Below are 27,692 nucleotides of genomic sequence, written 5' to 3'. Positions count from 1 at the left end.
GAGGCTGCGGCGAAAGTGACGCTTTCCCACCATACACCTCAGCTCGTGGATCACGTGATTGCTGGTTTGCCTGTTCGGAAACTGGTGGATTTTGGGTTCGGAAAATATGTTCGGGAACTGATTTGTTCGAGATAAGAGGCATTCGAAAACTGAGGTTCCACTGTACTTGATTATTTCACCTTTATTTGAATTTATGCCTAACTCATTAAACATACACCCTCTGTCCAAGAAGAAACCGACTTTTCGAAAATAGAAGAAACAAGTGGCGCCACCTGTTTTATCTTTTTGTTGTTAAAAGCAGCAACCTTCATTAGTGTTGTGTCAACTGTTTATGACATTTGTTTCATTAGAAGCCGAGTTATAGTGACAGTGTGTTTTGACGAACGGTCGGTCATCACGATATTCATTCCGTACACAACGAATTCTTGCTATCAATCACTTCAAAACTTCAAGATAAAACTCACCATTGACTGTTTAGCTAGGCGGAACAAATTCTTTGTGGATAATACCCTTGGAATCGTAGAAACAAATCAGCATTGTCTTTACTTTCGACTTCTTCAAGCGACTTTTTTTTTTCGGATGCCCGTCTTCTGGTGGTCTCAACTCAGCACTGTGGCACTTTGTTTCGGACTCATACTCAAAACACCATGTTTCATCACCAGTAACGATCGTTTCAAGGAAGTTTGAGTCCTTACGAGTGGTTTTAATGAGGTCCTTGCAGTATTCAATTCAGTATATTTTTTGGCCATCGGTCAACTTGTGGGGAACAAATTGCGAATTCAGTTTATGAAGGCCCAAACTCTCGGTCAAAATGTTGTGCACAGTTGATTTTAGAATCCCCAATTCATCTTCAATCAATCTCATGGACGATTTCGGGTTTTCTTTGATGAAATCACCCACTTTTTAGATGTTGACTTTGCTCAGTCAAGTTTTTGGATGGCCCAGCTTTTTGTCATCCTCAAGAGTCTCATGACCACTTTGAATCACTTAAAACACTTGTAAACTTCAGTATGAGATAATCATTCATCCCTGTACTTTTTGAAGCATTTGATGCATTTCAGTAAAACTTTTACCAAGTTTAAAAAAAATCAATCACAGCTCTCTGTTTGAAACTCATTTTCCAACCGTTCGTCAAAACACACCGTCACTCTTGGCACTATAACTCAGCTTCTAATGAAACAAATGTCATAAACAGTTGACATAACACTAATGAAGGGTGCCGCTTTCGACAACAAAAAGATACAACAGGTGTCGGCATTAGTTTCTTCTATTTTCGAAAAGTTCGGTTTCTTTTTGGACAGAGGGTGTATGTAACCTTCACATATTGTTACTATTAAATATTCCCTTGACTACTCTCTGTGCAACACTAATCTACTTTGTATCTAAACTCCTCGTTCTGCATGACTGCTCCAAGCTGTTAGTCTCCTGAGCTTTCCACCCTTATAAATCTATAAATTAAAGATGCCAAGAAATTATATTCTTAGTTTAATCCTTTATCCAAGTGTAAGCAAACAAAGTTTGTGCGTGGAGTAACTTCACGCCTGGGCAACTCGTATATAAAGGCTAATGACTTTGCATCACTTGCCTTAATGTGAAATCATTAGCATTATCCCATAATGCAAAGCACATATCCTTACAGACATGTATAATGCTATGCATACCAAGAATATAATTTCTTTGCATCTTTAATTTATAGTATTACCAAGTGGAAAAACTTTCAACATCTATCTATAATCCAGAATATTTTAGTAATAAGTTGACACTTTTTGGCTACTTGCATATGGAAATATGGCTTCTGCATTACTTCAACCATGGTTCTGTATCACTTCTGGGTCTGGCTCCCACTGATGTGCTTTTGTGTGCTGAAGTGGTTGCTTTTGCTGAGATATGAGCAGCTCTGATCAGTGGTGGGGTGAGCCTGCCATTGGGCCAAGCCACCGCTGAGTGTTCTCAGTGGCAGGATGAGCCTATTACTGAGTTAAATTTGTTGGGTAATCTGAATGATCACACAAGTTTTTGGAGAGATATTCCTGCACTTAAACATACTTCAATAAAGTTAGAAACCGGTCTGGGTTGTGACCCTTCCCAAAATGCAGAGCATTATACATAACTGTAAGGATATGTGCTTTGCATTATGGGATGCTAAGGCAAGTAATGTGAAGTCATTGGCCTCTATATACGAGTTGCCCAGTCGTGAAGTTACCCTTATAAATCAATATTTTTTGAATACCAGATCTGTTTTGCTAATTACGTAATTAGTACCATTTTGTTAGTGGTTTTGGGTTTTCAACCCACCAAAAACAGAAAAAGGTTGTATTCATTACAAAGTCATAGGTAGAATGGTTTCAGCAACTTTCTACCCCTATATCTATCACTAGTACCTGTTGCTTGCCATCTTGTTTTTTGAGTACTGACATTATCTGCATTTTTCTAGGTTGTAATCAACTCTTACAGGAACAAGTCTCTTGCTCCGGTGGCAGCTTGACAGTCTCATATGAAGGTATGGCCTTAAGAGCGAAAAGAAGACAGGCAAGATGAAGTGAGTGTTCTGTCCTGAAAGAGATGGGGGGGGTAGTTATAGATCTTATACAGATTTTTTCTCTTTAATTTCGCTTTTGGGGTGGGGGATCTCTCTCTCCAGTTTTGGGGGACAGCTTCCCAAAAGTGGATTCTGGCTACTCCCTGGGATTGACAGTGTATATTTCCATATTATACTGTTTTATTTTGTTTTTAATTTTTATCTATTTATTTATTATTGTTTTGGTTATTTATTTACTATTTTTATTTTATTTTATTATTATTTTTATTTATTATTTTTAGGATAGGGGTTAATGATTGCTAATTTGTCTTTTTTCTGGCCAGAGAGTGGCTCAGGGGGTTAGTTATTTGGGAAATTTGACTATTATTGTAATTTCCATGCCCTGTCATTCACATTGGTTATTAGGTGTAAAGGCTTGGGGAAAATGAGAGAGATGGTGGTGTGGTTGTTAGCCTGATTAACTTATGCTCTGGTAAAGTTGTATTTTTTAGTATAGTTTAAGAGAATAGCACTATAAGCTTTAATTTAATAAAGTGAACATAAACAGGTAATTGAACTCGAGCATGGGAGACAGGCCTATTTAAGATTAGGTTATAAACAGTTGTAATAGTGAGGATTTTAGAAAAATTTTTTAGAGAAAATAAGGAAAAAATAAAATTGGACAATAAGGTATGTAAAAAAAATAAAAATAAAGTAAAAATAAAGAAATTAATTAAATAAATAAAAAATTATAAAAAAAAGGGAAAGTGAAACAAGTAAAGCAGAGCGATAAGAGGGAAGGGTTTTGAAGAAGTAGGAGTTGTGGTCATTTCGCTCATTTTGCTTGAATTCAGTCATGGGTGTTTCAGGATAATGTTGCCTTCGGATAGATAACATAATGCAGATGTGGAACTCCATCTTTTCCTGAAGAGATTTGGTCCTGGTTCTTCTAACTGTAGTTTCAGGTAGTTTTTAATAGAGGCCCTTTAACTTCTTTTAATATTCTCTGTTGTTTTCTTTTGCTTTGTTACAATGTTCCTTATTTTCCAGATGGCCACAACTCCTACTTCTTCAAAACCCTTCCCTCTTATCGCTCTGCTTTACTTGTTTCACTTTCCCTTTTTTTTATAATTTTTTTATTTATTTAATTAATTTCTTTATTTTTACTTTATTTTTATTTTTTTTACATACCTTATTGTCCAATTTTATTTTTTCCTTATTTTCTCTAAAAAATTTTTCTAAAATCCTCACTGTACAATGTTCCTTATTATTATTACGTGACACCTCCAGGAAGTCCAAAGACTCATAGAGGGAGGGTACCTGCTCTACAACTCTTCGTCTCCACAACTCAATCCACCGACTACACTAGCACTATCTACCACCCACCACCACTGGTATTTTCACAGGCAATCACAAACATCCATGCCCACAGTGGGATTCGAGCCCACAGCCTTTTGGCTGGAGAGCACATACGCTAACCACTCGGCCAACCAGGCCAGCTCATTTTTCCTTTTCGTGTGGGAGTGTGTCTGTTGGAATGTTTCTAATTGCTTGTATTATGTCTTCTTTTTTTAGTTCTTGAAGGTGTTACCAATTATATATTTGGCTTAATCCTTTATCCAAGTGTAAGCAAAGTTTATGCCTGAAGTATTTTCAGGACTCAGGGTAACTCATGGTAAAGGTGGGATAAGTTCTGATCACTTGCCTTAGTATCCCATAATGCAAAGCACATCTCCTTGCGGACATGTGTACTGCTATGCATTAAAGGAAGGGTCATATATAATTGGCAGCATAGTCAAGTGGAAAAAACTTCCATCAACTATCTCTAATCCAGAGAATTTTAGTAATAAGGTGTTGACACCTTTTGGCTTTTTGTCTAATTTGTCTTTACTAACATTGCCTTTTTATTATTTCAGAAGAAGCTGTGGATGATGTCTTCCAGTGGTTTAATTTGCAATTTGCTGAGCAGAAATTGACGATTTGTGCTTTTCCAGTGGCAGTTAGGTGTACAGGTTTCCAGGTTTCTTTTATACAGGTGATTTTCTTAATTATTATTTCTTCTTCATTTTCAAGTTGGCCTAGGTGGTTGAAAGGAATTCCTATTATTGTAATTGGTACTGGTTGTTGTGTTGTGTCTTCTCCTAATACTTTTATTTTTGTTTCTGATTTGTTAATCTGTGATCCTGTTATTCTGTTGTCTGGAAGAGGGTCCTAAGGGCCATGTTGTTGGTTATGATGCAAGGGACATCATCAGCTTGGATAACACATTTCCTGTTTCTTTGTTGGTGTTATAAAGCCTTTAATTTCCGAGTTCTCTCTAATCATTTTTGCAAGCAACTCAATTTGCATTATGTATAAAGTTGGTGAAACAGGGCAGCCTTGTCTTACACCTTGCATTATGTTGATGTTCTCAGAGAGATTACCATTGATACATATTTTGCTGATTATCTTATTGTAAAGGCAGTTTATCATGCATAGGAAATATGGACCATAATCATGTGCTGTTAGGGTTGCTGTTAAGAGTTCGCTGTTAACTCTGACAAATGCTTTACTTTGATCAAGGAAAACCAATGTTGCATTTATTTTTTCTTTCTGTGTGTACTGGATGATATCTCTGATTAAATTGGTTGTTTGGAAGGTATATCTGCTTGGTATAACATAGGTTTGATTTGTGTGGATTATTGCTTTTAGTGTTGGGCTCAATCTGTTAGTTATTATTTTGGCTAATATTTTATAATCAGTGTTTAGTAAGGTGATAGGCCTGCAATGTGTCTGTGTTAGGCTTTGGGATTAGGGTTATGATTCCTAGTTTCTGTGAGGGTGTTAATTCACCATCTTTGATGACTGCATTGTAGACTTGTGTCAGGATGGGAGCTAGGTTGTTTTTAGATGTTTTATAAAAAGTGTTTACCAGTCCATCTGAGCCTGGTGATTTATTTACTTTCAGTGTGGAAATTGCCTGCTTTACTTCTATTTCTTTGATTTCTCTTTCCAAATCCTCTCTGTCTTCTTGTGGTATCTTAGGTAGGTTGCTGATTATTTCTTCCCATTCCTTCTTGTTCGATTGCTATGTGGCATGTAGTTTTCCATAGTAAGATGTGAAATTCTATTATTTCTGTAGGATCTGTAACTGTTAGGCCTAGGTGCTGTATTTTGTCTATTTCCTGTTCCTTGCTTTGTTTTTTAATTTGGTTGTAGAAGGGCTTGGTGAATTTTATCTCTGCTGATATGCTGGTCAACCTGCTTTTTAACTTTAGGGTATTTAGTTGTGTTTCTTTAATTCTTTCTATTTCTGATTTGTACTTTTTGATCAGTTCCTTCATTCTAGGCATGTTGTGGTTATTAGAACCAGCTTTTATTATGTTCATTTTCTTGTAGAGTATGGAAGTCATCTGTCTTTGTTCTTTATTTTTGTTTTTTTTCCTGTTCCATTATGATTTTGTAGCATTTTCCCTTATAAATCAGCATACCCATTTCACACAGAAGAGCCATATGCTCTTCTCTGTGATGCTGTCTCTCTCTTCATTTCAATCTATATTTCCATAATTGAACAATCATGACAGTCAGCTTCCTGATGTTCACTAAACCATTTTGCTTATACATTACCTTACTCTTCAAATTTCCAGGACTATAGTAACATCCCTAATTTGTGTGCCTCCATTTCAAAATATACTTCCTCAGAAATACTGCCTCTGTTTCTCCTTTGTATTTTCACACTGAACAGGTCCAATCTCTCTGGTATTATCTACAGCATTAACCTCTCACCTTCTCCCTACACTTCCTGTTCTGAAAATCACCACGCTCTCTGTCCCTATTTTCATCACTCTCATCCAACTTTTTCACTCTTTGATACAAAATTAATAACGGAAAAAACTCATGTACAAAGATTATTTAATAGTATAATTTTCGCCTGTGTATCACAGGCATCTTCAGTACATTAAGCTCAAATTAAACAATAACTGACAATTCCAAAAAGCGCCACCTAAGTAGCTGTTGTAAGATAACTAAAAAGGTCAATAACTTTCCTAAAAAAATAAAAAATAAAAAAATAATAAAAATAAAAAATTAAAAAAAAAATGAATACAATAAAAATATTGAAATATACAATAAAAATAAAGAAACATGTGAAACTCTACTTCATTCTCCTAACTTAAACAGATCCGACGGCTTACGTCTATCCCCTTTATGGGAGATAGTACTTTACAAATCAGCTAATCTTTCCTAACTTTTTATTTATTTTTATTATTTTCTTATTTTTATTTTTTTAGGAAAGTTATTGACCTTTTTAGTTATCTTACAACAGCTACTTAGGTGGAGCTTTTTGGAATTGTCAGTTATTATTTAATTTGAGCTTAATGTACTGAAGATGCCTGTGACACGCAGGCGAAAATTATACTATTAAATAATCTTTGTACATGAGTTTTTTCCGTTATTAATTTTGTATCGATATGTCTACTCACGGTATACCACTTTTAAAACTTATTGCTAGACTTCACGGAAAGTCTATTTCCAAACAATCTGCTAGATACGGTAAAGTATTGGTAAAGAAGGCCAAATGCATTAACAGATTAATATTCCTTAAACGATGTAAGATGGCCCAGGTTATTCCAACCTGTTGTATAATAAAAGAAGTCTTTAGGTCCCCAAAAGCTCATCAGATCTACTTCAAAGCTAGTAAGTCTCTTTTAAATAATCAGCTACATGAAGCTAAAAAATTTCTTGCCCTCTTAAATAGAGAAATTATGGATATAAAAAATGCTATGGAATCTGTTTTAATGGTTGAAACTTTCAATTCTGTAATGCGCATATCTTCAAGTTCTTACTTAAAAGTCTTTAATGATTCTCGTGACAAGCTAAAATGCAAATTTGAATCACTGGTCAGCATACCTAGATCCAGTAATAATACTATTGATATAGATAAAGTAGTTATAAATGTTTCCAGACGTCCACTAACAGACTGTGAACATTTTGTTTTATCAAAAGGACATGATTTCGCTGTTATGCCTAATAAGGTGCCCCTTATTGATTTTTTTCGTAACATAGACAGAGGTATTTGATCCTTATCCCAAAAAACAGCCAACAGGTTGTGTTTTGAATGTGCGAAAATTCTTTTTAATGCCAAGCCTCCTTGTCCTAATCTTTCTTACTCTGAGTTTAAAGCATTGAAATCACTGAAGAACGACCATAATTTAATTATTACGAAAGCTGACAAAGTGAAGGCTGTAGTGATTCACGATAGGAAGGAACATGAGAGAAAAATGTCTCTTTTTTTCTTCGCAACTATTCAACTTATAGGCCTCTTCCATTGGATCCTACCTGGAGTCAATTGAAGAGACTTAATTCTCTTATAGATAATGTATCTACATGGAATGAAGATCAAAAGAAAAAACTTAAAACCTTCTTTGGTCGTCCACCTAGATTGTATGGTCTTCCAAAAGTTCATAAACCAGGCATTCCATTAAGACCAGTCGTAGATTGTATAGGTTGCCCCACTTACAAAATCTCAAAATTTTTATCAAATTTACTCTCCTCTTCAACTAGAAGAACTGATACTTATATGAAAAATACTTTGGATTTCAAAAATAAAATTTCAGATCTTCATTTGGACATTTCTGATATCATGATCAGTTTAGATGTTGTTTCTTTATTTACAAATGTGCCTCTTTCAGAAAGCATTGAATTACTACAACAGGAATTTCCTTCAGACATTGTAAACGTATTTTATTTTGTAATAAATTCTGGTTATTTTTCCTTTAAAAATAAGTTGTATCAACAAATTGAAGGAAGAGCAATGGGTAATCCTCTTTCTCCTGCTATCTCAAATTTCTTTATGGAACATTTTGAACAACGTATCTTTGACAACATTTATCCCAGATCTACTCATTGGTTCAAATATGTCGATGACATTTTTGCTGTATGGAATGGCTCTTCGGATGAACTTCAACAATTTCTCACTAAGTTAAACACATTTCATCCTAGGATCAAGTTTACCCTAGAAGTAGAATCAAATAAGCAGTTAGCCTTTTTAGATCTTCTGATTCTTCGCCAACCAGATGGTAACCTACATTTCTCAGTTTATAGAAAGAAGACTCATACAGGCCATTATATCCATGCGGAATCTCATCACCATCCTAGTCAAAAGGCAGGAACTATTAAAAACACTGGTTCATTGGGCCCGCTCCTTTTGTTCTTCAGACTATCTTTTACAGAAAGAACTACAATATATAACTTCTTCCTTTCTATCTAATGGTTATAAGAAATGCTTCATTAAAAGAACTTTGAGTAGTTTTAATATGTCTTCCTCTTCAAACACAGAAGAAATAACGTATATTACTATACCTTATGTACAAGGCATCAGTGAACGTATAGCAAAATTTTTAAAACCACTGAATATTTTTGTTGCCTTTCGACCGTTTAGAAAAATCTCCACCTTTCTCACTTCTCCTAAGGACAAGCTTCCACATCTTAATCATCCAGGTGTCTACCAGATTCCATACTCTTGTGGATTATCTTATTTCGGACAAATGGGAAGATCTGCCTCTATTCGGCTAGAAGAACACCAATCTTATATTGAATACTTTAAGCTTGAAAAGTCTGGACTTGCAGAACATGCCATCTTCACTAGACACAGAGTTCATTGGAGAAAGACAAGAGTTCTTCACAAAATCAGTTTCTCATGGAATGCCTTTATAAAGAAACATGTGAAACTCTACTTCATTCTCCTAACTTAAACAGATCCGACAGCTTACGTCTATCCCCTTTATGGGAGATAGTACTTTACAAATCAGCTGATCTTTCCTAACTTTTTATTGTATTTTTTTTTTTTTATTGATCTTTTTAGTTATCTTACAACAGCTACTTAGGTGGTGCTTTTGGAAATTGTCAGTTATTGTTTAATTTGAGCTTAATGTACTGAAGATGCCTGTGATACACAGGTGAAAATTATACTATTAAATAATCTTTGTACGTGAGTTTTTTCCATTATTAATTTTCTATCAATATGTCTACTCATGGTATACCATTTTTAAAACTTTTTTACTCTTATTAAGAATTTTCAGATAATACAATTTAATTCCTCCAATAAATTCTTGCCTCATCTTTTGCAATTCTCTTAGCATTCATAAACAAACAACTCATTTCTGTTTCTTAGAGGACCAGTTATCTATGTATGTGTATATTTATAAAAACATACATATGCATTTATAACTCATCATAACTAGTATGTAAACTTGTGCATACTAGATATCGACTATTCTCCTTTATCTCAATTGATCCTGCTTTTCCTAGATCCATTCTCAAGTATTCGCTCTTTGTCCTGAACATACATACGTGCATTCACACACACATGCAGAGCTGATTTCAGTTTTCACACCTTCTACACTATGTCCCCCCCCTCATTTCCTAATCCATATTTCATAATCACTCATAAATCATTTTTCCTATCGCTGTCTTCCTTTCTTCGTCTCCTATTCTCTCATAATATCCTCATATGTCTGCTTTACCATTAACTCTTTCATTACTCTGACTCCTAACAACAGCCTCTCTCCAGATAACTCATACTAAGCACATTAAACCAGTTCATCATTCTTATACAGTTCTATCTGTTCACAAAATTTCATTCCATACATTCATAAACTGCCCTCATTCCTTTTTCATCCTCTCAGTTCATTAAGAAGAGCCTCTGTAGCTCAGTCGGTATAGACAAAGAATTTTGGTCAGAAAGACCTAGGTTTGATTCCCATCCATGACGTGAGGACCTTTATCTGGTCTCTTTCAACTAAAGGTGAGTTAGCTGCTCTCATATGGAGGTAGAAGGTTTTTTAGAAGTGCCACAACTTTGCAGTGTACTGCCATGGCTCTATTTTACAGTGCAGCAGAGTATGGTGCTCCTGTCTGGCTCAATAGTTACCATGTCAATAAACTAGATGCTCAACTTAACTCCGCTCTGCATTTAATAACAGGTTGCATTAGAAGTACACCCTTACAATGGCTCTCCACTTTGAGCCATACTGCTCCTCCGGAACTGCGACAACAGGAAGCCTTGCTTTATGAATATAAAAGAATTTTAAATAACCAAAACCTCCCAATACATGAATTTATTCCAGATGCTTTATCTAATAGACTAAAATCCAGAAGACCTGCCATAAAAGCCACCCGTAGTCTTCTTAGCCAGCATGACAGTATGGTGAGTAGGTAGGATGTACTGTGGTTCCAAGCAGTATCACCTGAAGTTCGTAATTACATAAACATCTTACAAAAACCATCTGGATTTGACCTGCCCAGGAATATATGGACGATGGCTAACAGGATTCGTACAGGTCATGGTGTATGTGGAGACTGACTTTCAAAGTGGGGTAAGATTCCAAATCCCCACTGTTCCTGTTGAGCCAAGACCAAAACCATTTGCCATATAGTACAGGAATGTGAGCTGACAGCATATCCAGGCGACTTTAAGGATATCTTTGACCTATTCCCAGAGACGATCAACTGGATTAAAAATCTAAATGTTAAAATATGATTAATCTTCTGTCTGATGCTTATCATAAATTTCATATTTGTATTTGCCTGAAAATGTAGTGTTTTACTTTTTTTTTTTTTTATATTATCATATATGTGTATCTTATCTATATTCATGTGTATTTTATCTTATTGTCTTTAACCATGTGTACAAGCCATACGATAAATAAAAAAATAGAAGGTTTTTACCTGGAAATTCAGGTTTTTCATCCCTCAGAACAGGCAAACCAGCCTGTGAACACAAACGGATCTACAGTCATAAAATACATACTTAATCCCTCACTAGGTGGGCTGAACCAGTCCTAAGGGACAGTGGAGGAATGGTGGGAGGAACCTCATACAAATAAATAAATTAGTTCATCAATGCATAACTGGACAGTACACTGAATGTACTGTCCAGTTATGCATTGGACATCTTGAAATTTATTCATCCATAATGAATAAATTTCAAGACAATAATAGGCAGTCGATTTAAGTTAAAGGAATCTTATTTCACAAATGGTATTGTTTTTTTATCTCGTTTTATGTATATTTTCATAATAATAGTATATAACTTACTCTGTGAATAAAATTCATTTCTGATAAGTACTCCATTCCTGCTGCTATTCCTTTCAACATTCCTACAAGTTGTATAACCTGGAATTTTCCATCATTTGCCTAAAAAAAAAAATACACATAAAAGCTTATTAGTGTATGAATCATATAAACTGCAGCTAACAACAGTACATATTAAAAATATTGGCCAGATGCTCCTCTATCCCTCACATAAAAAATATAACAAATAAATCTAATTCTTAAGGTCATCATTTATTTTTCATAATTATTTAATTTTTCCTAGTTGATATATTGCAATACAAGTGAATTCACAGATGAGGAATAAGCATAAGATTATAACAAACACATTGGATGATGTTTTGTTGCAAGTGAATCCACTGCTACAATAAAGACTAAATTCCAAAACTCACTCCAACAAAAGAAGCAATGCTGACATAGGAGAGGACACTGTTCAGCAATATAATCTTATGGAAGATGAACACAGTGTGACATTTTCTGTGATGTTAGAGAATTGGTACTTTATTCTTCTAAGACATCTACCATGGATGAAAAGCTTTTCTTAAGCTTTTCATCCATGGCAGTTAATTCTGCAATGCATTTCCTAATGATATGCAGATATGTGATGATCTTTATTGTGCAATGAAACCTGTGGAAAATTCATAACTAAACAAATACATGTAATAACCACAGTGATAAGTTTTAATAAGTAAATATTTCATCCTAAGTATCAAAGCATGATTACAATGGAATCCCAATACGCATGCAGTAGCATGTTATAGAATTAAATTAAAATATAACTGGAGGGGAAAAAAATAGATTACATTAAATATGATGACATATATAAAAAATTATTTTATTATTATTATTATCCAGGCCTCCATGAAGTCAAAAGACTCATCATGGGAGGTCGTTTTTAGAAAACACAAAGTTTATCATACCACTCCTTGAACCCATTGACCGTCTGCTCCAACCACTCTCTCAGGCAATGCATTCCAAGGTTCATCCACCCTCCAAGCAAAGAAACCACTCCTCACCCTCTTGCGCACAGCCTCCTTTCGTAACTTCCAGGGATGGCCCCCTTGTCATCACTCCCTCCCACCATTCCACCAAGTGAAAGAACTCTCCAATGTCTGCTCTGTAACTGCCTCTCATTACACAATTTTGTATGACAATTTCCCATACTTTAGGAATAACAAGAACATCATTACGGTTTAGATTTAGTCTGTAAAGTAGGACTTCAGCACTTTCTTTATATAAACGTTCATGTTTATATAAAGATCTATGTAGAAGTTTGGTCTTTTTCCAATTGATCCTATGGTTTGGGTTTTCAACTCCACGTTGTGCGAGGTCAGATTTCTGCAGTTTGATAAGACGGATATGGTATTGATGTTCTGAAATGCATTTATGAACAGATCTGTAAGACAGTAAGACAATTTACAGGAGCATGGAACCTCGTACATGCCAGGTAGCATCAGAGGTGAGAGTTTGTCTATAGGAGAAGGTAACAAGTTATAGATCTGGTTGATTGGTTTGTAGGTAGTAGCAAGTTTGTATTTCATAATTTTTGAAAGACATTCGGAGATGCCTTTGACATAAGATATGGGAATCCTACAGGCTTGTTCTTGTCTAGGTTGATGTGTGGGAAAGTGACTGATGATTTTTTGAGTTGTTTTAAGATTGTATCCATTTAGTATGGCTGTATTTTTGATTACTTCCAATTCTTTGTTTAGAGATTCTTCAGAGGAGCAGAATCTGTGTGCTCTGGTTACTAATGATTTAATGATGCCAAATTTTTGAGATGGATAATGAGCAGAAGAATTGTGAATGTAGCGACCTGAAAATGTCGGCTTGCGATAGACAGAAGTGGAGATGGAACCATCTTCTTTCTTTGGATGTGTAAATCCAGAAAGGAGATATCCAGTGGAAATTCTTTTTCTAGCATGAATTTGATGCGAGAATGAAGAAGGTTAATTTTATCTAGAAACAGGTGTAGTTCTTGTTCGGAATGACCCAGATAGCAAAGACATCATCAGCATATTGTAGTGAAATTTTTGGTTTGAGTTTAAACGTGAACATTTTTTCTTCAAGGTATTCTAGAAACAGGTTGGCTAAGTTTGGTGATAAGGGAGACCCCACTGCTGTTCCTTCCTCTTGCTTGTAAACTTTCTCTTTCCAAGTGAAGTAACCAGATGTAATAACAAATTTGAATAATTCAACAGTATCAGATGGAAATTTTTAACAAGTCTACTATTTCCTTGTGGGGAATATTACTAAAGAGGTAGACAATGTCGAAGCTAATTAGCATGTCAGTTTCTAACAGTTGAATGTCTTTTATTTTTGTGTGAAATGTTGAATTTTTAATTGATGAGACTGAGTGGCCTATGTGAGGACGGAGAAGGTTAGATAAAAATCTTGATAATTTTTAAGTCTGGCTGCTAATAGAATCCACGACGGGTCTGAGTGGAACGTTGTTCTTGTGAAGCTTAGGTAAACCGTATATTCTAGGAGGCCTAGCATGGTATATCCTGAGTTTTTTATTGTTTCTTCATCTAAGGAAGTGGTTTCATCAAAAGTAACTTGTTGAGTTTCTTGTGCTGTCTTTTTGTAGGATCATAATCAAGTTTGGCATATGTATTTTGATCTCGGAGTAATAAATTCATTTTTCAGTCATATGATATGGTATTTAGAACTACAGTGGTATTTCCCTTGTCAACTCTGGTGATGATTATGTCCTTATTACATTTTAAGGAGGTAAGAGCTTTCAATTCTGATGGTGGGATATTCAAGTCTGAAGGTTTGGCATCATAGATTAAATAGCCAAAATAATCTATGATGCCAAACCTATCCATCTTCCTCCTGCTGTGTAGTCTGTTGATTAGTGCTATCCTGTTTCACAAGTAGACTAATCATTTGCTACCTTAACCTCTTGACTCTGTACCTTCTCAGAAAACAATAGCCTTTCTAAATGACCAACACCAAACCTATTCAAATGCAATCAATCAACTTTAAACCATTTCAACTTTCCTTCAAATTCACTCCATAGATTTACAAAGTAAACCCCCTTTGCTCTACACAACTCAGCTATCTTCCTATTCATTATCTCTGCTCACTTTCTCAATTTACTATTGTCATATCTAGGCAATACACTAATGACTTTTCCAACAATACTATTATTCTTTACCTGCCACAACAACTTCCTCAAGTCTATATTAATATTCATTTTTTTTCACCAGCCAAGTCATTTGTGCCCATCACCACCACCACTAATTTTGACACCCAGTCTTTTGTTTTCAGCAACATATCAGTTATTCGTGTCATTGTTACACCAGGAATGGTGTAACTTTATTAGTCATCTCACCTCTAATGATCGAGTCCCCATAGTGATATATGACTATCCTTTGGCTCCTTCGTGATACTAACTTCCTCCTCATTCTTATTAGCCAATCTCTTCTTTAGATGTTAATATCCTTTTCCAGAAATATCATGTTGCTTTCCACTTCATTTTCACTAACTCTTGCCTAAGCTTTTCTTCTATGGTCTTCACTCTTGCTCCCATTACTTATCAATCTAATCTATCAAAACACTTTTCACATACATTAATGCTTTCCCTCTTTTCATTTACCCAAACAGTGCACATAATTTTCGCAGTGCATCCACTGCAAAAAAACAAGCCGAGTTCAATCTTCATACCGAAGCTTTCCATGTTGCTGACATATGTTTCATTATGGATGCCATTTTCAAAAGCAGAAGCAGTAAGAATAAACATGTAGCAAAACACAATATAAACAAAAAAATTTCCAACAACAACAACAACAACACTATTGAAGGACTCTTGTATCCAAACTGAAAAAAATGCAGCACAATTTGTGATAAAAAGCCACATTATACACTAATTAAAAACACTTCAGAAAGTACATCAGAAAAACCCTCATTAATCTTGATAACAATCCTCTTGTTGGGCTTGATGCTAATCCTAATTTGTGTATGTTGAGGCTTAAGTGCTATGAGGACATCATGGAATATTTTCAACACTGGGAAAGGATTAAAACTAATTTTAATGCTGCCAATATTTTGTAACAACACACTCAAATACAATACTAAGTGAAACATGTGGATGACTCTAAAGTCATATCTAGGTGATGTGCCCTCTATGGGCATTTGTAGGTGGCCTAAGATGAAAAGTGGAATCTCTGATAATTAATGTTTCCCAAATTTTGGAAGTTTTATGCAACAATATTTATTTAAATTCATTTGATTTCTGAGTGCTGCCGCAGATTCTAAAAACAGTCTTTCTTTTTTGAATTTACTATTGTGGATCATGATGGTTTTATATGGTCTGCAAGGCCATATTACCATAGTTGTGATTGCAGATGTATGATTTGTGTTCTTCTAAATGGATGGTTGCTGATCTGCCTGTCTGTCCAAAGTAAGCCAACTTGCAGATACAGGGTATTCTATATACTATAGGTACTGAGAGAGGAGAGTTATTTTGAAGCTGGCTTACTTCAGACAGGCAGGTTAACAACCATCCATTTAGAAGACCACAAATCATACATCTGCAATCACAACTATGGTCAATCTGGCCTTGCAGACCATGTTTTGGATACAACCCACAGGATCTCCTAAAGAAAAACCACCATGTTCCACCATAGTAAATTCAAGTAATCACTTGCTAACACATGGCACTGCTGTGTTACAGGTCCTGTGAACTTTCATGTGAAGGTCAAAATAAAATAACATATGATAGGAAATGAATTAAGAAGAGGATGGCAAACAATTTGATACATAGGTTATGCAGAGGGAATTATGAGTTTTTGGATGTGTGGAAAGAGTTTGAGAGAAGAATAGATTTGTATAAGAGGGACAGCCTGCACTTGAATGTGTTTGTTATCAGGAGTCTTGTGAAATTATTCATTGGCATGAAACCAAACACAGAGAGCTAGGGAAACCGGATTACAATGGGAGGAATATTGAGAGTCTGCATGTAAGAGCAACAATGTCATGTAACTGTGTTAATCAGGTAATGTTATGTCTGTCTGCATGGTAATTATCATTGAAATGATTATGACAAGAGAATGATTTTGTGTTCTTCCAGTTCAAGATTATCAAGCAGGTGCAAGGATGTCTACAAAAGAAATTCACTGGAAAAGAACAAAGATATGGAAGTTGTCCAACTGTGTCACGGAGACTACAGAAAGGAGTATATTAAACAACATGCAAGTAACTTATTATGTCTGTACATGAATGCTAGGAGTCGAAGAAAAATGGATTTACTTATCAGTGGAACTAACTGTAGATCCAGAAATGAGCTGTTGTCTTTGTATACCAATGCTTGAAGTATAAGAAACAAGGCAGATGAAATGGTTGCACTAATTGCGTCTGCTCACCCAAAGATTGTCGGAATAAGTGAGACATGGTTGGAAGAGGATGACATCCTGACAGGAATAGAGATGGAAGGGTATGATGTGTTTTGTGAGGATAGAAGGGGGAAAAAGGGAGGGGGAGTTCTATTGATGATAGAGAAAGAGTTATGTCCATACAAAGTAGAGATGCAAGACGGAAATAGTGCCAGTGGTTTTCAGGCAGTATGGTGTGAGACAGAGGTGAATGGAATCAAATACTTGGTGGGATGTTGTTACAGACCAGGTAATGTGGATGGTGGTGATAGTGAAATGTATAGTCAAATTAGCTAAGCAAATAAGAAAAGGGTGATCATTATGGGTGATTTTAATTATGGTAATATAGACTGGAATGATGAGATAGCAACTGGAAGTAAAGAAAATATAGACTGGAATGATGAGATAGCAACTGGAAGTAAAGAAAATGAGTTTCTTGAGTTTTTGAGGGATAACTACCTCAGACAGTATGTAACAGAGGGCACATGAGGATTAAAGGTCTTGGATTTGGTCATCTCATCAGAGGATGTAATTATAAATGAGGTGTCAAATCATCCACCAATTGGTGAGAGTGACCATGAGGTGATTACCTGGGTGGCTGCCAGCAGTTCCACATATACCCCTGTGAGAAAAGGGTATATGTGGAACTACAAGGGAGGTGATTATGAAGAGCTCAGGAGACAGCTTACGGGTGTAGCGTGGAATGAAGAGTTAGCTGGAAAAGAGATCAATGCAGCTTGGGAGATTTTCAAAAACTAACTAGTAGATGCAATGTCTAAATGTATACCACGGGTGAGAAGGTTAAATAAGGTAGGTATGAGATGGATGAATGAAGAGATTAAGCATGCGATACAGAGAAAAAGGGCATTGTGGAGGCATAAGAGAAGTGGAAATAACCAATTTCATGAGGTCTACAAAGACCAAGGAGGGTGACTTGGTTGGTGAGAGTAGCTAAAGAGAGGTATGAACAGCAGTTAGCTAATGAAGCCAAAAAGAATCCTAGGGAGTTCTTTCGATATGTAGCCAGCAAAAGAAAGAATGATTATGGAAGGATGACCTTGATTGGAGAAAATGGTATAAAGACAGCTGTTGCAGAATGTGTGGTGGAGATACTTAATGAGCAGTTCATAAAGATCTTTCAATCTTGTGAATGTGACTTCATGGAGAGATCGAGAGCAGTTGATGATGGGGAGGAGAGACACTGTAAGTGAGCAAGAGGTGTTTGGGGAGTTGAGTAAACTAGATGTAAATAAGGCTGTGGGACTTGATAATATATCACTGCGTATTCTGAAGGAATGTGCCAGGAGTTGATACCTGCCTTGACATATTTTTTTAATATGAGTCTTGCACTTGGTCAAGTTCCTAAGAAGTGGAAGGAGGGCAAGACTGTGCCACTTCATAAAGGAGGTGATTGAACTCAAGCATCAAACTATAAGCCTATCTCTGTGTCAGGTGTTGTGGTTAAGTTGTTGGAGAAGCTTGTGAGAACTAGGATCCAGAGTTGGATTGACAACAATGGTATTATCTTTGATGGACAGCATGGATTTGCTAAAGGGAGGTCATGTTTTAGTAATCTACGTACTTATTACAATAAAGCGACTGCTTCCTTGGACAGAGGAGAAAGATACACAGTAATATACTTGGATTTTGCAAAGGCTTTTGATAGAGTACCTCATGATAAGTTGACAGTCAAACTAGAGCAGATGGGGTTGGATATTCGATTAGTGCATTGGATTGGAGACTGGCTATCTGATAGGTATCAATAAGTTGGGTATGGGGTGCGATATCCAGGAAAAGGAAAGTCGCTAGTGGAGTACTTCAGGGGTCTGTTTTAGGGCCATTACTGTTTAACTTGTTAACTTGTATATTAATGATATTGGCAAAGATTTGGATGGAGATATTCAGTTGTTTGCAGATGATGCAAAGTTGGGACGAACCATAAAGAGTAGTGAAGATGTTGTGGCCTTGCAAGAAGACTTGAATAAATTGAGTGATTGGGCATGGAAATGAGGATGTGAGTTCAATGTTGCAAAATATAAGGTTTAAAATTTGGAAAACAAAGATGGGATGCAGAATTTATGCTTGGTGAGAATATATTGTTGGAAGTAGAGGAAATAAGAGATCTGTCGGTGATAGTGGATAAGGATCTAAAATTTAGTGGACACATCACCAAAATTGTGAAGACAACACAAAGGCTTCTGGGCATGATGCGGAGGACACTGACGGGTAGAAGTAGGGAGATTCTTGTTCCGTTGTATACTTTGATTAGGCCACACATGGACTATTGTGCCCAGATTTGGTCACCGGGTTTTCAGAAGGATGAAGAGATGTTGGAAAGGGTCCAAAGGAGACTGACTAAGGTAGTTTCTGATCTCTGGAATGTCGAGTATAAGGAAAGATTGAGAAAATGTAATTTGCAGAGTCTGGTGGAGATATGATAGAGACCTACAAGTTCGTAAGGGGTTGTTATAAGATCAGTGGTGTAGAAGTTCTACAGAGAATAGTGGGAGATCAGGGGAGAACCAGAAGTCATCCCTGGAAACTGTATAAAGAGGGTGTGAGTAGGGGAGTGAGAGTCAGTTTTTTTTTCGTGCAAAGTTGTGAATGCCTTGCCTGAGAGTGTGGTGTCTGCAAGGAGTTTGAGTGAGTTTAAGACCCAATATGATCAGATGTGTGTGTGTGTGTGTGTGTGTGTGTGTGTGTGTGTGTGTGTGTGTGTGTGTGTGTGTGTGTGTGTGTGTGTGTGTGTGTGTGTGTGTGTGATAAAAGGACCTCCCAGATGAGTCTTTGACTCCATGAGGTCTTGGGGTAATAATAATAACAACTTATTACAATACTAATAACAGTTTTCCATGTGGCAGTGAGTTTGATGTCATTTGATGTGAGATGAAGTCTAACAAGATCAAATACATAGTGATATGTTGTTACAGACTTAGTGGATCATTTGCTAGTGATGAAGAAATTCATTACTAAATAAAGATGATTGTGCAAAATGAGGGACTTTAGTTACCTGAACATGGATGGAGTGGCAGTCAAATCCATGAGAAGACTGAAACTGAATTTAGTGAACTGTTGCGAGACAACTTCAAGTAGCATGGGGTCAGCAAATGTTAGATCTGATTATAATGTCATGGGGGGGTTTCAGTTAGACATAACTACTCTGATTCTGGTGGTTATAGTGAACATGCAGTACTGACTTTAGAAGTAGCTAAATTCATGAATGTTTCATTCAGAACAACTAACACCATGGTGATAGTTGTTGGAAGGGAAGGATATTAACAGTGCATGGAAAGCATTTAAAAAAAAAATACTTAAATGATACAATATCAGAAATGTGTCCCTAGAGTTTCATGAATAAACAGGATAGTAGTGAAATGAATGTGTAATTGTGGTTAAGCAAGTGATTCATAAGAAAAATATTGTGTGGAAGGAATATTGTATGCATAAGGATATGATGTCATTTATGAAAATTATAAGATGCAGCCCAAAAGAGTTACGACTCTTGTACAGAAAGCAAAGTATGGGTATGAAAAGAAATTGACTCTGCAATCTAAAGACAACCCAAAATAATTGTATCAAAATGTTACAAGTAAAAGAAAGAATGAATATGAAAGAACAATTTTACTGAATGAAGGTGACAGATGAAAGAGATTGTTCAACTAATGAGAGCCCATTTTGTTAAACCTATCAACCTGACGTATGCAACATTGAGCTCAGTGCTACCTCTTCACTGGATGAAGAAACTCAGATGTATGAGGAGGAGGTACTAGAGTTGTTGCACAAACTGGACAAGAATTTCGCAATAAGAACTGATGAGTTAACAGCATAGATACTATAAGTGTTCAGTTGAACTGGTTATGTAATTTAAGTCTCAGAAAAGATTCCACAGGAGTGGTAAGAATATGTAATAATCCTATTGCACTGATGACTATTGGAAATACTGATGTATCCAACTATTGACCTATCAATATCTCTGGAGTGAGGGTGAAGATTTTGGAAAAGTTGGTTAAGACTATTACAGAAATGGACTGACAGAGAATCTATACTTTGCAATGAACAGCATGTTTACTAACAGATCATATTTGAACAACTTACTCACATTTCATAATAATGTTATCATTGTGTTAGACAAGGTTCACACCAATGTACTTTTCATCATCATCATCAAATTCCTGCCATGTACCCTCAAGGGGTGTACAGGATATGATAGTATTACATGAAAAATTTACATCATTACTAGCTTCCTATCTACAATTTTCCTTCAAATCAGTCTGTTACTTGTCAAGACTCCAACATTATACAAAATACCAATACACAAAATGATGGTACAACATGACAATGTACTTTTGGACTATGCAAATACTTTTGAGAGAATCCAGTATGGAAGACTGTTGTATAAACTGGAAAATTTGGGATTAGCTTATAAAATATCAGTGTAGATAAACAGATGCCTGAGTGACATATCAAAAAGTGGTATATGGGGGATGAGAGTCTGCAAGATTTAAGGTAACCAGTGGTGTGTACCCCAAGGATCAGTCAGCCCATTGTTATTCAGTTGATACACATTAATGACATTGGGACAGTATGATAGGAGACATAGTTATTTTCTGCTGATGCAAATATAGCCAGGATAATCAGGAATGCGCTGCTATGCAGTACTTGCAGGATTATTTGAATAGGCTGCAATTGTGAGCATTTGAAAATAGCATTCAGTTCAATATTATTAAACATATAGTCATGCACTTTAACACAGTTAAATACCCAATGTAATATTATATTGGTGGGATTATACTATAAGGCACTAATCAGGCTAGGGATCTTGGAGTTTTAGTAGATAGTAAGTTGAAGTTCAAAGGCCATAAAATAAAGATTGCAAATGCAAGTTAGAAGAATTGAAATGCTGAAACAAATCTTCACATGTAGAGATTAGAGATTAAGAAGTCAAGTCATTTTGTCTCTTTACAATGCCTTGAATAAGACCTCACCTTTATTGTGCGCATGTCTGGTCTACTGGTTTCTGTGGCAATTCTGATAGAGTAAAGAGAGTGCAAAGGAGAGTGTTAAAGTGATATCATGATGTGGGAATATATATATTATGAAGACAGATTGAGAATTTGTGAACTGCAGCCATTAGCAAACAAAAGAAAGATGGGTGATATGGAGACTTACAAACTTCTAAAAGGGTCATACAGGATATCAGCAGATGGAAATTTTTCATTTTATGGGGAGGTTAGAGAAAGGATGAGAAGGAATCCCTGGAAGTGATGTGTTGTCAAGGGGATGATTTTTCATTCATAGAATGTTGTACGGATTGCTGCTGGAGTGCTGGAATGGATTGCCACTGGAGGTGGTGAGTGCATTTAGTGGGAATGAATTCAATAACAGGTATGATAGCTGGTTTGGGCAATATGTAACCTCCCTCCATGAGTCTCTGACTCTCTAGAGGTATCTCTTAATCATAATAATAATAATAAACTGAGTAATAGTTGTAACATGAAAATTAGCATTAAAAAATAGATTGTGAAAACAGGTTGAAATATTGAAAATATGAGCTGAGTCCTGAGTGGAGAACCTACAGAATAATTAAAATATTTTAACTGCTTAGACACTATTTTCAGATGATGACAAATTAAATATGGATATAGATAATACCATATAAAATTCTGTATAGTGAGGAACCAGCTGAATAAATTCACATGAAATAATAGACAAATTAGCCATAAGACTGAAGTAACTTGTATACAAGACAGTGTTTAAGTCATTTTTGACTTACTGATCTGAGAGCTGGGAAGATATATAAAAAGTTGATCAAAGACTGGAGACTACAGACATAAGAGTTTTGAGGAAATGAGGTGGAAAATGTTAGTGATGGCAGAATATTAAAATAATATTACTTTTTTAATATTACTTTTAAAATATTACTGATATTACAGTGAAAGTAACTAAGGCTATCAATGCCAGTCTATATATCTATAAATTTCATGTTTAGGCCTCACAGATTACTGTGCATAGATTTGGTACCCTGGCTTTTTGGTGATGAGGATATATCAGTAAAGGTCCAGAGAAAACTGACCAAGGTGATAACTGATTCTTGGAATGAAGGATAAAAAGACAGACTGAAGGTATGCAATTTGCAAAGCCTTGTGAGTAGGAGGAGAAGGAGAGAGTAAAAGATATGATTGAGACATTTAAGATGTAGGAAAAGCATCGTTACCAGGTTAATGTGGAAGAAATTTTTCATAGAATGGAAGTAGGGGGGTAGAATACGGGACCCTGGAAACTGTATAATGAAAGTTTCCAAGGGTATAAAGGAATATGTTCTTTGCATGGAGAAGGGTTGGTGAGTGAAATGCATTGCCTGACCAGTGTGATGAGTGCAGAAGCTGTGAATGGGTTTAAGGCTATTAAACAGCATTTGGTAGATGAGGGTAGTATTATCTATGAGGATCAGCATAAATTTGTTAAGGTGCATGCTTGTTTTAATAATTTAATTGCCTTTTTATAATAACATAACAAGAGAAGTCGTGTTACACTTGAATGCAATAATGACAGCATAAAATATAAATAATTATATAACAGGTTTAATCATTTCTCTTTTATCATTAAATATCTCTCTTTGTGCTATCATTATTTCATAAAAGTGTAACATGAATGCATTGAAACAATTAAACCTATTGTTTAATTATTTTTCTTTGTTGTCATTATTCCATTAAAGTGTAACATACTTGTTAAGGGCAGTTAATGAGGGGGAAAGCATATGCTGCCATTTTTTTGGATTCTACAAAGGCATTTGACAAAGTACCACATAATGGTACTTTGTCGAATGGCTTATTATGTGGTAAAGCTGATATTTAAATTACAGCAATCTGGATATCTAATTAGCAAACTGATTGGCTGTCCGATAGGTATCTGAGATTTGTGTATGTGAGAGGAGCATCAAGAAAGCAGAAGATTACAAGTAGAGTACCTCAGGGCTTAGTATTGGGGCCAGTGTTGTTTAACCTTTATATCAATGACATTGTCAATGAATTTAGGAAAATATTCAGTTGTTTTCATATGATTTGCACCTAGGAAGGGATATCAATAATAGTGCTGATGTGGTACCCCTTCAGGAAGATGTGAATAAGCTGGGCAGATGAACAAATGAACAGAGGTTTAGGTGTAATGCAACTAATGGGAAGCTATATACTCTGCTGGAGGAAAAGTACTAGAGAAAGTGAAAGAGGCAAGGACCTTGGAATGATGATTGATAGAAACTTGAAGTTTAGGGGAGATATTGTAAAGGTGATGAAGGCAACTCAGAGGATTGCTACAATTTTGAGAAGAAGACTTGTGGTTCGATTGTATAAAACCCTGATCAGACCACACTGAATTTATGTTCAAATTTGTTTTCCACGATTTAAAGCAGATAAATTAAGAGTGTAAAGGCAGATAAAAATAATATCAGGACTGTACAATGTTAGCTATCATGATAGCCTGAGGACATGTGGACTGCAGAATTTCGTCAACAGAAGAAGAGATTATATGATTACAATATTTAACTGATGAGGGATAGATACAGGATTGACACTGAGTTCTATCTTATGGTAGAGCAAGGAGAGGCCATCTCTGAAAGCTCCAAAGGGAAGTGGTGAGTAAGAGAGTGAAAAGTGGCTTTTTTTTTTTTTTGCCTGATAGGGTAGTAGGAGTATGAACAGTGAATGAAAGAGAGTGCCATTGCATAAGGGTGGTAGCAGACTAGAAGTGTCTAATTATAGGCCAGTTTGTGTGTCATCAGTAGTTAGTAAGATCTTGGAGAAAGTAGTGAGGGATCATATACAGCATTGGGCAGATGAGGGTAACGTTATCAGTGAGAGTCAACATGGATTTGTGAAGGGGGTGCTCTTGTTTTAGCAATATGCTAGCCTTTTATGATAAAGTTACAATATCATTAGATGAGGGAAGGCATATACTGCCATTTTCCTAGACTTAACAAAGACATTTGACAGGGCACGACATGATAAGCTGATATTCAAGTTCCAGCACATGGATTTGGATGTCCGGTTGGTCAACTGGATTCAGGATTGGCTGTCAGATAGGAATCAGAGAGTTGTGTATGGTGGGGTAGTTTCAAGGAGGAAGAGAGTTACAAGTGGCATCCTGCAGGGCTCAGTACTGGTACCTATATTGTTTAACCTTTATATAAATGGCATTGTCAGTGGATTGCAGGGGGATATTCGGTTCTTTGCAGATGATACGAAGCTGGGAAGGGTTATTAGTAATAATGCAGATGTGGTAGCCCTGCAAGAGGATTTGAATAAGCTAGATAGATGGGCAAATGAATGGTGGTGTCATTTTAATGCAGCAAAATGTAAGGTCTTGAGGTTTGGGACACATCGATGGGACGCTGCATACTCTATGGGAGGAGTTAAACTGGAGGAAGTAGGAGAGATAAGAGATCTGGGTTTGACGATTGATAGAAACCTGAAATTTAGGGGACATATTGCAAAGGTGGTGAAGGTAACACAGAGGATTGCTGCAATTATGAGAAGGACACTGACCTGCAGAGATAAAAGGGTTATCATTCTGCTGTATAAGTCTCTGATCAGGCCACACTTAGACTATTGTTCTCAGATTTCGTCCCCAGGATTTGAAGGGGATAAATTAACTGTGGAAAGGGTACAGAGATGGATGACAAAGATGGGTTCAGGACTGTACAATTTTGGTTATGAGGATCGGCTGAGGGAGTGTGGACTGCAGAGTTTTGTGGATAGAAGAAAGAGGGGTGATATGATTGAGACTTTTAAACTGTTGAGAGGTGGTTACAGGATTGACACTGGGGAGTTCTCTCGCTTGGTTGAACAGCAGGAAGGAGTCATGACAAGGGGCCATCCCTGGAAGTTACGAAAGGAAACTGTGAGAAAGAGGGTGAGGAGTGGTTTCTTTGCATGGAGGGTGGTTGAACCATGGAATACATTGCCTGATGGAGTGGTGAGAGTGAGAACAGCTTATGACTCCATGGAGGCCTGAATAATAATAATAATAATAAGAGAATAAGGAGTGGCTTTTTTTTTTTTTTTTTTTTTTTTTTGCCTGATAGGAAAGTGGGAGCATAAACAGCGAATGAATTTAAGGAATGGTATGATAGACTTTATGTTATTTAAGATGGGACTCCCACAATGAGTGTTATGACTTCATGGAGGTCCTGAATGATAATAATAATAGATATTATTATTATTATTAGACAAGACCTCATGGAGTCAAAGACTTATCTGGGAGGTCCTTTAACACATTCATTGCCAAGTTGAAAATTGGAATTTCGTGTGGTGGCCAAATGTTTTATATTTTTTCATTTAGTTTTTATTGTGCTCAAAATAAGTTAAATATATTATTTATATGCTTTTATTATTATGTAAATAGGATTTATGTACTCTAAATATCTATTACGCGATATCGCATTATATGTAATTCGGTCAAATAAGTTATATATTTTACAAATAAAAAACATTTAAATATAATAATTATAACTTTAATTATCAGTCTTTTATAACCACATAGAATTTTTAAAAATAACGTACAAACAGAAAAAAATAATTATCAAAAATCAACATTTATAGGGAACTTACTAAAAAAAAAAAAAAAAACAATACTCAAAATAAATAAAAACCAAACTTCAAGCACGCTAAATCAATGAATAACTAAACAAAATCGTTGAGTCGTCACCTTGTCCGAACGCCGCCACAGTGCGCACTGGCTAACATAAACAATAGACGATGGCTGGTGGCCATCCCCACTCCACGAAAGTCGATCCCTTCTCTAGTGGCCACTATACTATTCTGCTTAGAAACTTGATAGCGACGTCCATGCGATAATGCGTGATCGGCCGCTCGGATAGAACTCGCACCACGCGATATCGCGTGATTGTCAATGAACGTGTTAATCACATACATCTCATCATACCACGTCTTAAACACACTCAAACTCCTTGCAGACACCACACTCTCAGGCAAGGCATTCCAATTATTCATAACTCGGCAGGGAAAAAACCTGCCTCGTACTCCCCTACTCACACCCTCTTTATACAGTTTCCAGGGATGACCTCTGGTTCTCCCATGATCTCCCACTATTCTCTGTAGAACTTCTCCACCATTGATCTTATAACAATCCCTTACCAACTTGTAGGTCTCTATCGTATCTCCCCTCTTCCTTCTCTCCACTAGACTCTGCAAATTACATCTTCTCAATCTTTCCTCATACTCAACATTCCAGAGGTCAGAAACTACCTTAGTCAGTCGCCTTAGGACCCTTTCCAACATCTCTTCTTCTGAAAACCCGGTGACCAAATCTGGGCACAATAGTCCATGTGTGGCCTAATCAAAGCCTTATACAATGGAACAAGAATCTCCCTACTTCTACACGTCAGTGTCCTCCGCATCATTCCCAGAAGTCTTTGTGTTGTCTTCACAATTTTGGCGATGTGTCCCCTAAATTTTAGATCCTTATCCACTATCACCCCCAGATCTTTTATTTCCTCTACTTCCAACAATATATTCTCACCAAGCATAATTTCTGCATCCCATCTTTGTTTTCCAAATTTCAAAACCTTACATTTTGCAACATTGAACTCACATCCCCATTTGCTTGCCCAATCACGCAATTTATTCAAGTCTTCTTGCAAGGCCACAACATCTTCACTACTCTTTATGGTTCGTCCCAACTTTGCATCA

General features: G+C 36.2%; 1 protein-coding gene across 2 annotated transcripts in view; it reads right to left on the bottom strand.

Annotated features, from left to right (window-relative positions):
- Positions 1–27,692, bottom strand: part of LOC150096472 (ephrin type-A receptor 4-A-like) — a 709,579-nt gene that overhangs the window by 177,482 nt on the left and 504,405 nt on the right. For both annotated transcript variants that reach the window (XM_090407961.1, XM_090407962.1), the window contains exon 12: positions 11,594–11,692. In XM_090407961.1, the coding sequence (XP_090264087.1) occupies positions 11,594–11,692 (99 nt within the window). The remainder of the gene's footprint in view (positions 1–11,593; positions 11,693–27,692) is intronic.

The sequence above is a fragment of the Typopeltis vanoorti genome, chromosome 18, assembly GCF_054136105.1.
Source record: "Typopeltis vanoorti isolate ZY-2024b chromosome 18, IOZ_Tvanoo_1.0, whole genome shotgun sequence".
NCBI lineage: Eukaryota > Metazoa > Arthropoda > Arachnida > Uropygi > Thelyphonidae > Typopeltis > Typopeltis vanoorti.
This window is presented reverse-complemented; position numbering and strand designations above follow the sequence as displayed.